A 15,123-nucleotide genomic window follows, 5' to 3' on the forward strand; every position below is an offset into this window, starting at 1 on the left:
ATTTTCTTTAAAAAGGTTGGTTTTGATTTTAAAGTATTTGTTTGTGGTAGATACTTATATTTTTAACCTTCTCCCCCTGTTTTGCTGTTATCAGTAATGTGTGAACTACAAGTATTTCTTTTATCAATTGAAAATGAACTTTGGAACAGAGTTTACTTTTGTTGGTATTATTGTTCTTTTATAGAAGTTCTTTGTACTTTAAGTAAATCAAATCCTTTTTATTGGTAGGAGCTGGCAATAGTGATAAGAAGGTTGATGATTGCTTTGCATGCATCTGGGTAAAACATGGATACAAACTACAGAACTAAGGATGTTTTGACTTTCAGTTCAATTATTTATGCAGGATGGGATATATACCCGAATCCAGGTGATTTTCTTATGCTCAATTAACACAAGTATGCACTGAACATGCACATAAATGGTGTATCAGCAGGATCAGTAGTACTTAACATATGCTATTCTGGAGCTGATAATTATTTTTTAATGAAAATCATATGCTAATGCATGAGTATAAAATGTAGTGAATATATTTTGTTTGAATACAAGCTCACCTTTTCAAAACTTATAGATACTCATAATCAAATACTTCCCTATAAAATTCTCATAGCCTCATCTGGGATCCAGACTCCACCTCGGAGCTACCAGACGCAAATCTGCATTTTAAGGACATCACCACATAGTGAGCAACATGTGCAATCAAATGTAAAAAATACTGGTCCAGTTGACTGCCCACACCAGAATTCTTAGGATTCTATGAGACATATAAGAGTGAAACACTTGATTTTACCTAGTTAATATTTAATCAGCCTTAAAACGCCTAGGTTTATATAGATCTTTATTTTGTTGTTGTTTAAAGGCTTGCCTGGTTATTTTTCTTTAAGCAATCCCAATGAAACTCATTATACTATTACAGGAAAGAAAAAGAAAAGAACATCCATGAAAGGAGAAGTGCAGCTAGTTGGGAAAAAGAAGGGGGTGAGCGCGAGTGAGAATAGGATGAGAGAGTGAATCAAAAATATTTTGAGAGTGGTCAAAATACATTATATATGTGTGAGAAGTTGTTATAATGGAACTCATTATCATGTATAATTAATATACACTAATAAAATATTTTCAAAACTTGCCAAAACATTAAAGAAATGGCATATCCTGGAGAAAGAGATACAGTTACTGGTTACAACATAACTTCTTTCCAGGAATCCAAATTTCTGGAAAAAGATTGATTTCAGAAGGTCTGAGTGGTAGGCAGTAGAAAGATGACTGAGTTACCCCATTTCTGGTCAGGATTGATGTTAAATTTGCCTAAGGTGACTATCACAAGCAAAACCAGCAGGCAATATGAAGATTAGGCAAGCCTTTCCAAAGTTTAGTTCAAAACGAGGTACTGATAGTTCATGCATGAGTTTTTCAGCTACCTTGTGAAGAGATGGGTTTTGTACCATCCAAAATCACCTTTAAATGACAGAATGAAGACTTTTCAAGTTTTAGGGCTGGAAGTCTTAGGTTTCTGGGTACCTCGTCAGTTCTGGACTAACCAAGGTAGCAGGTCACTCATGTTTAATTAAAGTATATTACAAGGGCTGAGGAAAAGGCTTAGAAGTTATGAGCATTTGCTGCTCTTGCAAAGGACCCAGACAGATTTGCTTCCCAGCTATCTATCTATCTGTCTATCTATCTATCTATCTAAAATTTTTGGAGCCAGAGTTAAAAAAAAAACCCTGTTAGGAGTAAACCACCAGACTTGCTTCCCAGGGGCTATTAGGCTACAGCCCGTGTTGTTCTCAGTCAAACTGAGAAGTGTATCTTAAAGTTTCACTACAAGCCTCAGCAGGTTCCTTGGGTTTTGTTAGAACAAAACCACCCTGTTTCCAAGGGTGTGCCCATCAGAAACACCAAGCTCATAATTCCTGGTTAGTAGCCAGCAGCCTTTGCAGGCGATGTCTGAATAATATCCTGGAGAGGAAGGGCAAGGCCCTAGTGATTCACACTTACAACTTAAGGCTGATTTCAGACGTCCTGTCTCCACACAGCTTGTTTCTTAAAGCTTTCTGCGAACCATTTTCTAAAGCAAAGCATTCCAAGATGGCTGTATCTGGGTTAGAAACAAAACTTTGTTTAAGTTCAACACCCAATTTGCAAAGACAATCATTTTGAGCCAGGCATGGTGTCACACACCTGTAATCCCAGTGTTTGGGGGAGGAGGTAGAAGGTAGCTGTTCAAAGCCATCCTTAGCTACAGTAGGAATTTCATGGCCAAGCTGACCTATGAGACTTTCTCTCAAAAACCAACCAACCAACCAACCAAAAAACTGTTTTGGTAAAACTGGGAAATGATAGTTTCTCAATATCATAGAGACTGTCCATTGGCTCATGGTGCTTTTAATAGGGAGCTATCAACTGTATTCCTTTGGATATGAGAAAAAAGGACCATGGTGAGTTAATGCAGTCTGGGAGCTTTAAGGCTATTAATAAGAGTTGTTGATATTGAAAGGGAAGAAGAAAATTACATAGAGATAATACAATACTACAGGAAAACATCAAGAGGCATATCTGTCTTTGGTTAGTGATTTGGCTAGAGCAGGGCAGGGGCTCAGGACTTGTGAAATTGCCATTCTAGGCCAGCATGTGAATTTTAACATATGTGCTGATTTAGCATTGCTTGTGGCAAAGCTAAAGGATTATAGGAAAGTAGCAAAAGCAATCCCCATTCTAAGATGTCTCTTGGTACCAACATACTAATAACATCAAAGTATTGTACCAAAACCAGATGGTGGTGACAGGAAAAAACAAAACAAAACACACATCCTAACAGTTAGATCAGGCTCTTGCAAAGACCTAGATCATCTCTGGCAGGATACTTAAGAAATGGATAACATTACTTCCAAAGCATGTTATTTAGTGACTTTGAGTTGCCTCTTCCCAGATGAAATGTGCCTAGCTTGTGTTTGAGTCTAGTTAATCAGATAAGCTACTAATATCTGGCTGTGTGTGATGGGGAGGTTGACCCATGGGCAGGTTCACCTAGGAAACATGTTATATGTGTATTATCATAGGGTCGCACCAACAGAAAAGAATGCCAAAAGTAAAAGCATAGCTTAGTATGTTTCCTAGGTAAAAAGAAATTAAATAGTGTTTGTGTGTACACGTGCATGCTTGAGTTTAGAAGTGGGATGGAGGACTTTGGGTTTACATAAAACTCAGGAAATGGTTAAGGGGGAATGAGAGAGGTCCAGTTGAAGAAGCTTTATGGTGCAAGCCAGGAAGAAACTGTCACTGCTCTCAGAAAGGTGTGAGAGGCTTCAATGAAACCTTGGCCATTTAGTGAGGGGGTCCTCTTCAGTGGGAGAACGGGAACAGGAGGTAGAAACTGGACAGTCAGCTCATGGCAGGGACCCCAACACAGCAGTTTTAGAAATGTTTTTGGAGGCCGGTGTGGTGGCACATGCCTTTAATCCCAGCACTCAGGGAGGCAGAGGCTGGTGGATCTCTGTGAGGCCAGGATAGCCAAGGCTACACAGAAAATTCCTATCTCGAAAAACAAACAAACAAACAAAAAAATAAATAAATAAAAGAAAGGAAAAAAGAAATGTTCTCTGCTCTCTGGCCAGAAACACCAGAACAGAATCCCAGTCTCCCCATCTCCTCCTCAAAAAAGTAACTCTACTCAGAGGCTATACATGTAGGTAGCTATGTGGGACTCCAGCCCAGACATTGATCCCTCCAGTGGCATCTTTGGAACAGAATCTCCAGATTTCTTGATGAAAATGGCTTATCTACCTCTGCCCATTTCAGTCCATCTCCTAAATGATTTTAGGGTTACCTCTTCAGAGGAGACGGTGTTGGAGTAGCAACAAAAACCCCATTAAAGGAAAATATGTGGCCAATAAAAAAAGACCCTTTGGCCTAAATGGGGGCCTAACACTCCAGCTGGGCAGGGTCAGTGGACTGGCAAAGCACCCGCTCCTCTGGAATGCAGCACTGCTCCTAGGAAGGCTGCTTCATCTTTAGCCATTTTAGAGAGGTGGCCTAATTATCCCTTTAATGAGACACTGTGCTTTTTCTTCACAGAGTTTCTGCTCCTAGTGCAGTCTCTTACAGAACATAGCTAGCTAGCTGTGTTGCTTTCTAAGGCTGCCTGCTTTTCTGAATTACTCAGGAAAATTTGCCTTTTTGTTTTGTATTTCTTTTGAAAGCATGCATTTCCTAACACTTTAGACGCTCTTATTCTTCCTCGAAAACCCCCATCCTCACCATGTGCCTGCCTCCTGCTGCGTGACTAACCTCTAAACTGGCTTAACTCAAATGGCATGGCTTCTTTATCTTATTTTATTCTACTTTTTCTCCTCTTTCTCTGTTCTTCACCTTTGGGCAGCTTCCATGATTTACAGTTTGCTTGCCCTGGGGTATCTTTCTTGTAAACTAGAATGAATTTTTCCTCAAGCTGCAAAACCACAACCATACAAAAAGCACGATGATTTAGTAGAGCTTTAAGAATAAAGTCAGTTCTATGGACAGTGGAGGTGAAGGTAGAGGGAAACAGTGAGTATTGGCCAGACTTAGAAACTATGTGTGAAGGTGTAATGGAGCCTGAGGTGTGAGATGGAATCGAATCTAGAGTTTTGGCTATTACTAGAGAAAGCGTTCCAGGCCAAGCCAGACTGGTCTATAGTTGTGACTTAATGGGCACTGCTACACCCAGAAACTACCAAGTTGACATAATCATGTTTAAAGTAGAAGCATCCTAAGCCCAGAAGTTTAGCTTTTTTGGTGGAGTATTGTCTGTGTCAGTGGTTCCCAGTTGAGGGTAATTTTATCTCCCAGGTTCTTGGTAAAATTTCAAGTCATTTTTGCTTAAGGCTCTGAGTGCTGCTGCCATCTGGTGGGCAGAAGTCAGGGCTGCTGCTAAACTTACCGTAGGAATTGAAGGACCCAAATTTGCCTACCTGAAAGTGCAAAGTGATGTTTTTGCTTCTCTGATGTCTGCTGTGAGGAAATGGACCAACTTAGATGTATCTAGATATTTAAGATTATTTTACTTCCTAAAGACATAAAAGAGATCAGCCAGGCCCATCTGATCAAATAATGCCCAGGACAGATTAATATCCCCCAAAAGCAACAAAAACAAATAAACAAAACAACAATGAAGAACTCGAAAAACAAAACAAAACAAAAATTAAAACCTGGTCAATGATAACAAGCAAAGGTTACGTAACAGAAAGTAGCAGCTCAATTGAAGTATGCTTTGGAAACAGACTGAGTAATCAATTTCTCAGTGAATTTTTCTGTCCACCTCACCCACGCTGTATTATAATAACAAATAGTTCATATATTATAGATTATATTCCTAGAATTTGAAGGTAGAAAATATGGCAGTGGGGAGATGTAATAAGGAGAACTCATTAAAGCATAATTTCTGGCTGGGAGGACAGCTCAGTGGCTAAGAGTGCCTGTTTCACTGTAAAGGGGGGAAACTGCAAACCTGCCCAGGAGTGTGTGTAAAGGGGAAATTCAGGCACTTCATTTTCACGGGCCTTCCCGGATAGCTTTCAACTACAGACCAAGCCAGGTGGGATAACTCCCCTCTAGTCTGCAACAGAGTTGGCCTCTATGGCCAGATGACACTAGGTCCTTTTAAGCACAGGCACCGTTCGTGTGCCCAAAGACATACTTACTTATGAATGCAGCTATTCGAAAGGCCTGCATCTAGTGTAGTGAGGCCTGACTGTAGCCCAGTGGTTCTCAGCCTTCGTAATGCTGTAACCCTTTAATAGAGTTCCTCATGGTGTGGGAACTCCAACCATAAAATTATTTCATTGTGACTTCATAATTGTTATTTTGCTACTGTTAGGGCTCATGAGGTAAATATTTTATATGCAGGAGATTGGGGTTTTTTAAATTTAAATTTATTAATTTATTCAGATTACAACTAAATTGTCATCCCCTCACTTTTAACCTCCCATTCCTCCCTCCCTCCCTCTCTCAACCTATTCCTCTCCCCTAGGTCTAAGACCAAGGGGAACCTCTTCCCCCACTATATAGTCATAAGCTATCAAGTCTCATCTTGGTAGCCTGCTTATTCTTTCTTTGAGGGCCATCAGGCCTCTCCACCAAGGGGAGATAGTCAAATGTGGGGCATCAGAGTTCATGTCAGAGTCAGTCCCCACTCTCCACTCAACTGTGGAGAATGTCCTGTCCATTGGGTAGATCAGAGTAGGGGTTCCATGTTTACTACTTGTATTGTCCTTGGTTAGTGCAATAGTTTGAGCAGAATCCCCTGGGCCCCGATCCACGATGTTCTTCTTGTAGGTTTCTAGTATCCTCTGGGTCCTTCTATTTCCCCATCTCCTATATTTCTCTTACCTAGAGTCTCAGGAGGATGTCCTCACATCTATCCCAATCTCTGATATGCAGGAGATTTGATAGGCAACCCCTGTGAAAAAGTAGTTCAACCCCAAAGGGGTCGTGACCCATAGGTTGAGAACCACTGCTATAGAGCCACAGCACATACATCATTTGAGTCAGCAGGGGGCTCTCTTAGGCAACAGGTTGTAGCTACTGACTTTCCCACTGGATGGAGATATAGCATTTTGTGCTTGAAATCTGAGTAATCATAGATGTTGGTAAATCATCCTCCTTTGAAACCTTTGGTATAACTGGAGGATAAGACAATAGAAATGAGCCCCTTTTAACCACATTTTTATTTATTTTTATTTTATTTTATTTTTTTTTAGTGGACAAATGCACAACTTTTAATACTGTCTGATGAACACTGCCTGAGTTTGTTTGTTTGTTCTGTTTTGTTTTTGTTTTTTCTTTATTAATTTATTCTTGTTACATCTCAATGGTTATCCCATTCCTTGTATCCTTCCATTCTTCCCTCCCTCATCTTTTCCCCTTATTCCCCTCCCCTATGACTGTTCCTGAGGGGGATTACCTCCCCCTGTATATGCTCATAGGGTATCAAGTCTCTTCTTGGTAGCCTGCTGTCCTTCCTCTGAGTGCCACCAGGTCTCCCCCTCCAGGGGACATGGTCAAAGGTGAGGCACCAGAGTATGTGAGAAAGTAATATCCCACTCTCCACTCTACTGTGGAGAATGTTCTGTCCATTGGCTAGATCTGGGTAGGGGTTTAAGGTTTACTGCCTGTATTGGTCTTGGCTGGTGCCTTAGTTTGAGCGGGACCCCTGGGCCCAAATCTGCCTATCATAATGTTCTACTTGTAGGCTTCTAGGACCCTCTGGATCCTTCTACTTTGCCATTCTCCCATGCTTCTCTCATCTAGAGTCCCACTAGAATGACCTCCCCTCTGTCTCAGTTTCCTGGTAAGAGAAGGCTTTCGTGGGACATGCCCCTTGGGCTAATATGCAGATATAAGTGAGTATATACCATTTGAGTCTTTCTGCTTCTGGGTTAACTCACTCATTATGATCATTTCTAGCTCAATCCATTTATCCACAAATTTCGGGAATTCCTTGTTTTTAATAGCTGAGTAGTATTCCATAGTGTATATGTACCACAGTTTCTTTATCTATTCTTCTACTGATGGACACTTAGGCTGCTTCCATGTTCTGGCTATTATGAATAAGGCTGCTATGAACATGGTTGAGCAAATTTTCTTGTTGTGTGCTGGATTAACCACATTTTTAGAGGAGGCATGTAGTAGTGGTTAAGAAGGTGGCTAGTGGTTCCATAGGGAGTCAAGAGAAGCTTTGTGTGAAGAGAGGCCTCCTAAGATTGAGCCTCTAGGTTTGAAGTGGAGGGGATGTTTTGCCTCAGGAGATCTAGGAACATGTGGAAGGTGCTGAGGGAGCCTGTGACTCAATTTGCCTGAGCGGTTACAGATTGTTACAGAATCTTGACATGCATGTCATAGATTTTCATCAGGATGAAAGAAAAAATGTCTAGGTTTGAAAGACTTTCAAGAATGGGAGCAGCGTAAAATATGAGGAAAGTAAGGCAGTTTCTTTTTTATTTGTAGCTAAATGTTAACCAAGTAAAGCGCTTGAATGCTCATAATGAAGGACCTTAACTGTCACCTCATCTTACAGTACTGTAGCTTTAGGTCCTTTGGTTGACTCCATCCCTCCACTCAGAAATCATGAGGCTAATTTTCAGTTTTGCATACAGGCCTAGGATTCCATCTCTGCCTGAAATGGCTGATTCACCTGCATTGGCCAAGTCTTCTTGTTACTTTCATGAAACCACTACCATTCTGGCTGCGGTTGCATTTCCTGTCAGATCTCCCCTCAGAGGCAACCACTGTGCTCACAAAACCTACACCATGGCATCAGCCTTTGTGAGGCAACATGGGCTGGTAAAGATAGTTTCATTCTCAGAGACAAAAAAATGCTGATTTAATTTCTTTCTCTGCTCTTATTACAATGTAATCTCAATGACACTACACCACAATAGATTATGGTATATAACCAAGGCCAGATGTTTAGTAATTGCTGGTATATTATGCAAATAGAAGATGCATTAATATATCCAATACATCTTCAGTGACAGCTGCATGCAGGGCACAACTGAATAGTGAAAAAAAGTCCCTGTTGAAAGTGCTTCAAGATGTAGTCATGCACAATGACTTTCTGAATGCATCCTCAGTAGCTCACAAAACAACAGCAAGAATTGACAAACGGGATTGCATCAAATTAAAAAAGCTTCCGTATGGCAAAGAAATGACCAATGGAACAGAAAAACTGTTAATCATTTGTCAAATGAATCCCCTTCTCAAAGGGATTTATATGTAGAATATATTAAGAGTTCTAGAAATGGATATCAAAAATTATCTGATTAATAAATGAACAGATGAGTCACACAGAAGGTTTTCAAAAGAAGTACAAATGCCCAATAAAGATATGAAAAAGATGTTGCCACAAACAACAATAACAACAACAACAGTTGGTGAAGATACAGGGAGAAATGGATACAGTGCTGATAAGAATGTAAATTGAACACCATGAAATCCATTGTTTACACTAATAAAATGTTGTAAAGTCCCAGCCTTCATGGAGTTTATATTCTTTAAGACAGCCAATAAATGAGTAACTGTATACTCCAGTGTCCTGTAGTGAAAGAGCTGGGTAGAAAGAACAGTTCAGTGTAGGGTAGAGTAGACCAAGATGAGGTGGTTTCATTCTGTGTGTGATATTTGAACTGTGGCCTGAATATAAGTGACAAACGGAATCATGAGACTGTGCGGGTAATATACTCCAGGAAGCAGGAGGGAGGATCTAGGGGAGAACTTAAAGATGTGATCCCTGCCCAAGGAGATTGTCACCGATCTCTAGAACTCACTCCAGCCGCTTGTCATTGTTTAGTTTTGACCATACTCGAGGAGCCCAACCTTTAGCTCCATGTTGTCCATGACTCCACTGATCCTCTAAGAGAAAGGAAAGAAGGACTTTTCCCCTCCCCCCATCCCCCCCGCAGCTCACAACTCACAGATGGCAACCTGGTGATTCAAAGCAGGCCAAACCTGACTAGTTTATAGCTGCAGAAAGAATCTCCCCAGCAGGCAGAGGGGAGGCAGGAGTTCTTGAAGGCCTGTCCCCATGTAGGCTCATGACAGGACCATGTGAAAGTAGGACCAGAGGAACTGCACCCTCCTTGGATTTTCCCATTGGCTGAACATCTGAGCTGTGTGCCCATCCCCTGTTGCTTTTCTTTTCTTTCTAAACCTTGTTATTATGGTCAGCATTTGGGACTTGTGAAGGTGTGTATTGTGGGGTTACTGTTAGAAGATTAGAGTTAGTGGAGTGAATTTTCAGGTTTCAGAGGGATTTCTCATGTTGTGAAGATGTTTTCATTTTTGGATCCCTAAGTGTATGAATTCAATCATCATATTTCTGCCATTGAGAACAGCTCACAGCTTCTATTACACAATAGGCTCCTCTCTGGCATCTCTTGTCAACCATGACCTCAACTTGTGATGTTTTTGTTTTGTTTTTCCTTTCTCTACTACTCAGCTACCAGTAGGAAAAAAGTCACCAGTTTAGGGCAGAAAGAATTGAAAAGGAAATATATTTGTCCGCATAATGTAATTTTTGCCTTTACAGGATAAGTCTTGTGTTTTATTACCAGACAAAGAATGAGGCTTCCTCCTTGCTCTTCTTTCTACATACCAGCTGGAAAGAAATAACAATCTCTATTTTCTCCTGTGTGGAAATTCTTCTGAATTCACTGACAGTTCCCTGAGATCCACCTTTCTCACTCTTTACATGGTAAATGACATTTTTCTTTCATTGTGTCTTTCTCTCACCAGACACAAACACCCAAAGAATTGAGAACTTACAAGGGAACAAAAATACTTGGTAAAGACTCATGGAAAGGACTAGAAGGAAGAAAGGAAAACAGGAGACCAAATAGCACAGCACGTGTTCTGAGGAAACACCTGGTTCAGATTACAAACTTATGACTTAATTGGACACACACAGAACTCGAGTTTAAACACAACACAATTCGTCAACCACCGGTGGCAATTCTCCAGGTGTTTGTGATTGTGTAATGCCCTAGAAGATCATCTGGCTCGTCTCAGCTCTCAGAAGTAACTGCTTGAGGTTTATTCTTTTAAGATGTTCTACAGACATCAACTTGTATGCAAAGTTGCTGTCAGGCGTTTAGGACACTTAGCAGTAAATAGTAAGCAAAACAAAAGGTTAAGTGACAGTTGTTTCTTCGGAGGCTGGAGATATTTGCTTTAAGCACTGAGAAGCTTCACTGGCCAGATGTCTCTAACTCAACTTTTAGAACAAACAGTGTTTGCTTTTGTATTACCAGGAAAAACAGGAAGGGAACGCTCAGAAAACAGAGGGAAAAGGAGGATGACTTTCTTTTCATACCCTAAGAACAGTTTGCAAGTGTTCTCTAAAATTAAACTTGTAAAAAAGCCCTCTCAGTGTCCATGTAGAGTTTCGTGTATAAATGAGTCATATCACACTTTTGCAAATTATCTCTATTTGTAGACGTACATATGTGAGAACATGTAAGTATATGTTGCACACACACATATATCAGGGTTATGGCTTGCGACTTGAAATACTTTATGCTTGACTTGAGTAACTGAAGATCGTCTGTGGCTATGGGTTAAGAGTCTTCGTTGAGAACCCAAGGGGGAGCTTCACTCCAAGCTAAACAAAAGCAAGAAAATCAGGAAAGCCATTATAGACATTGCTCCTTACAGTTTGGCCAGCTCTTTGAAAACTGGAAGCTTAAAGTTCCTGAATCCCAAGTGCTTTATTCCCATTCTGGCTTCAGTGACTTCTATAGAAATCAAACACTATACATGACAAAGTCTGTGCTCATGTGTAAGGTGGAGTTATGCCTGTTGTTACCTTGCAGTCCAAGCTGTTAGTTGGGGAACATATCTATAAAGACTAAGCCATAACTCTCGTTTTTACTGATTGGAAGAGGCATCCTTTTTTTTTCAGAATACAAATACATGTTTCTGTTGGTGGTGGGGAAGGAAGTTATACATTGTAGAAAACAGTGGAAAGGAAATAATAAAACATGCCTGCATTTATCATCTTGAGATGATCACCATCCACAGTTTCTGTATATGTCTGTTCAAGCATCTCTATGCATACTAATGACTGTTGGATGAAAGTTCATTTGATGAATTTAAATGTCCTGTTATATTTGATTACTTTAAAATATAATTACTATCTCATGGCCTTTTGACTAAGATCAAATGTCACGTATGATTGTTGTTCTTTAACCTGCTGTTTCTACCATACATATATTTAATGCTCATATATGAGACCACTTCTTGCTTAATTAACTTTTTGAGGTCAGCAATCAAAATAAGAGATTCTTCATGGTATATTTATATGTGTTATTTTACTTTGTTCTCAGTCTTTCCCCTTCCCCCAACCACTACGTGGCTTGCAGGTAGAACAGGGAGTAGTGGAGGTATTCGCTGCACACAGGCAGGGGGCAGAACAGGGAGATCTGGAGAGGAGTGCCGAAGGAAAGAATGCACCAAAGCAATGCAGAATACAAATGCCATGAGGAACCTGTTCATTTGTATGCTAATAAAATTTCCTGTGCAAACACAAACACAAACACACACACACACACACATACACACACACACACAGACACACACACTAACCCCCTCACACACACAAATACATAAATCAAAAAAGAACTGACACCCAATACAGATAGCTCAAGTGGAGCAGGGCTTATTATAGAAAACTTTAATAGCACGGCACTAGCAGATTTGTTAGGGTCCTGGTTTGAGGTCATGAAGAGGAATAATTAAACAGCAGCTATTGCTCAGCTTGAATTCTCAACCACTTGAGAAGCTAAAAGAGTAACAAAGAAGGAGGCCAAAAATGCTTGTATTTGTGTAAAGTTAATGTTGGAGCCAGTGGCCTCTATCTCTAGGCCTGCTACTCATGAAGGTCCCTGTTACAGAGTTGAATCATCAAAGATGACCCTTTCTTTTCTATGTGAAATCTGATTCCTAAATGGAAGAGAAAGGAAAAGGCCCAGTTTTGTCTTGTGGTCTCATCCCAGTAAGAAGCAGAGGATGAGGCCCATGCAGCAAGAGGTAAGGGGTGTTAACAGTAATGGAACACCGTCCCAATGGAAGGAAATACCAAAGGGGGAGCACAGGATTTCCCAAAGCTCTGTCCTATTGAGAGGTAATGAACTGTGGAGAATGGAATAGTGGTCACAAGGTGTAAGTCAAGCTCTGGCAAAAGAGGTAAGCTCATGGGTAAACCCAGTATATTGTTTTTAAAATGTATTTTATTAATTTATTCATATTACATCTCAGTTGTTAGCCCATCCCTTGTATCCTCCCATTCCTCCCTCCCTCCCAGTTTCCCCTTACTCCCCTCCCCTATGACTGTGACTGAGGGGGACCTCCTCCCCCTGTATATGCTCATAGGGTATGAAGTCTCTTCTTGGTAGCCTGCTATCCTTCCTCTGAGTGCCACCAGGTCTCTCTATCCAGAGGACATGGTCAAATATGGGGCACCAGACTTCGTGTGAAAGTCAGACCCCACTTTTCACTTATCTGTGGAGAATGTCCTGTCCATTGGCTACATCTGTGTAGGGGTTCAAAGTTTACTGCACGTATTGTCCTTGGCTGGTGCCATAGTGTGAGCGGGACCCCTGGACCCAGATCTGCCCATCATAATGTTCTTCTTGTAGGTTTCTAGCACCCTCTGGATCCTTCTACTTTACTATTCTCCCATGCTTCTCTCACCTAGAGTCCCAATAGGATGTCCTCCCCTCTGTCTCAGTTTCCTGGTAAGTGAAGGCTTTCATGGGACATGCCCCTTGGGCTAGTATGCAGATATAAGGAGTATATACCATTTGAGTCTTTCTGCTTCTGGGTTAACTCACTCATTATGATCATTTCTAGCTCAATCCATTTGTCCACAAATTTGGGGAATTCCTTGTTTTTAATAGCTGAGTAGTATTCCATAGTGTATGTGTACCAGAGTTTCTTTAAACCCAGTATATTGTTATTCTTGGTTCTGTTTCATTGATCTTTGAAACATCTTCCCATTCCTTCATATTTTTTTCACTTATTAGCCTCTCCATGTCCTCATGAATACCCTTCTTGCCCACTATCACTAGTGCCTTCATTTTTCCTGGCACATTCCTATTTTTCTTATTGGGATGACAAGACACCAAAAGAAAGAAGAGTTTATTTTGGCTCACGGTTTGAGGTTATGTCATAGTCCACCGTAGTAGGGAAGGTGTGGTCGCAGGAGCATAAGGTGTCAGGCACACTGCATCAAGTCAGGAAGCAGAGAGAGATCAATACTGCTGTTTGTATCCCTTTCCTCTATAGATTCAGTCATGGACCCCACCCTATAGAACTGTGTCACCATGTTTAGGGTGTCCTAGTACTCACACTGTGGCTCTCAACCACTGTAACTCCAGTTCCAGGGGATCTTATGGCCTCTCAAGCCTCTGACAACACCCAAGCATGCACATAGCGCACAGGGATACATGGTTGGCAAAACACCCATGCACATATAACAGTAGTGATGACGATGACAACGATGAGGATGATACACTATATCATAGACACTGAAAACTTCATAACTATTTTTTCATTTCTTATCTCTTGGAAATACATGTTGGATTTCTTTTAAAAATATTTTTTTCTTTTTGTAGATTTACAGAGTTAGAATTTAGGGATTTGGTAAAAATTGTTAGTTTAGGAGGTTGGTAGAAAGGATAATTCATGAGGAACAGGGAGTATTTCAAGGAAAAAATAGGCAGTAAACCTTGAACCCCTACCCAGACTAGCCGATGGACAGGACATTCTCCACTGGTGAGTGGAGAAGGAGATCTAACTTTCACACAAACTCTGGTGCCCCATATTTGAACATGTCCCTTGGATGGAGATGCCTGGTGGCACTCAGAGGAAGGATAATAGGTCACCAAGGAGAGACTTGATACCCTATGAGCATATACAGGGGGAGGAGGTCCCCCTCAGACACAGACATAGGGGAGGGGAGGAGAGTAGGGGGGAAGTGGGAGGAAGGGAGGAATGGGAGGATGCATGGAATGGGCTAACAACTGAGATGTAATATGAATAAATTAATTAAAAAAATAAAAATTTAAAAAAAGAAAGGGTAATTCATTTGTAAGTACTGATTTTGAAAATAATCTTAAATAAAATTTCTTTTATTTGATTTAGTCTATTTGAGTAAAATTAAAATCTCAATAGTCAATATTGGGATATTAACCAGCGATTTCATTTTTCTGGTTCACTCGTAATAATCATGGCTACCACCGAGGTAGCTGAAGTATGAAAAGTGCATCCAGTTATGAAAATGTCTGTGGTAGTTTGCAGAGAGCCATCATATGTCTTTCACAACTGCTTAGGCTGAATAGTAATTTTCAGGAGTTATAGGTATGTACAAATTATCCAATTTAAATGAATCAGACAAAGAGAGCCTTGTATCTTAACCCCTACACATTTTAAGCCTCTGGTACTAACTTGACTATTTCTTGTAACAATATGATCATGTCTTTGAAGTAATTAAATGTTCCAAGTATTTGGTATCTCTTTAATCTTTCTTCTCTGATTTGATTACAAGACCACTAAAGAAGAGAATTTTAGAGTTGGTTTTTTTTCTTTTGATATAGT

General features: G+C 40.5%; 1 protein-coding gene across 2 annotated transcripts in view; it reads left to right on the forward strand.

Annotated features, from left to right (window-relative positions):
• The window catches only part of PIR (pirin), a 92,819-nt gene that overhangs the window by 17,191 nt on the left and 60,505 nt on the right, over positions 1 to 15,123 (forward strand). Inside the window, exon 2 of one of the 2 annotated variants that reach the window (XM_084790452.1) lies at positions 10,083 to 10,222. The exons of the other annotated variant lie outside the window; for it this stretch is intronic. Coding sequence (XP_084646578.1) covers positions 10,220 to 10,222 — 3 coding nt within the window. The 5' untranslated portion in view covers positions 10,083 to 10,219. The remainder of the gene's footprint in view (positions 1 to 10,082; positions 10,223 to 15,123) is intronic. 2 annotated transcript variants of the gene reach the window in all.

Source organism: Acomys minous (assembly GCF_964271855.1).
Source record: "Acomys minous genome assembly, chromosome: 7".
In the NCBI taxonomy this organism is placed as follows: Eukaryota; Metazoa; Chordata; class Mammalia; order Rodentia; family Muridae; genus Acomys; species Acomys minous.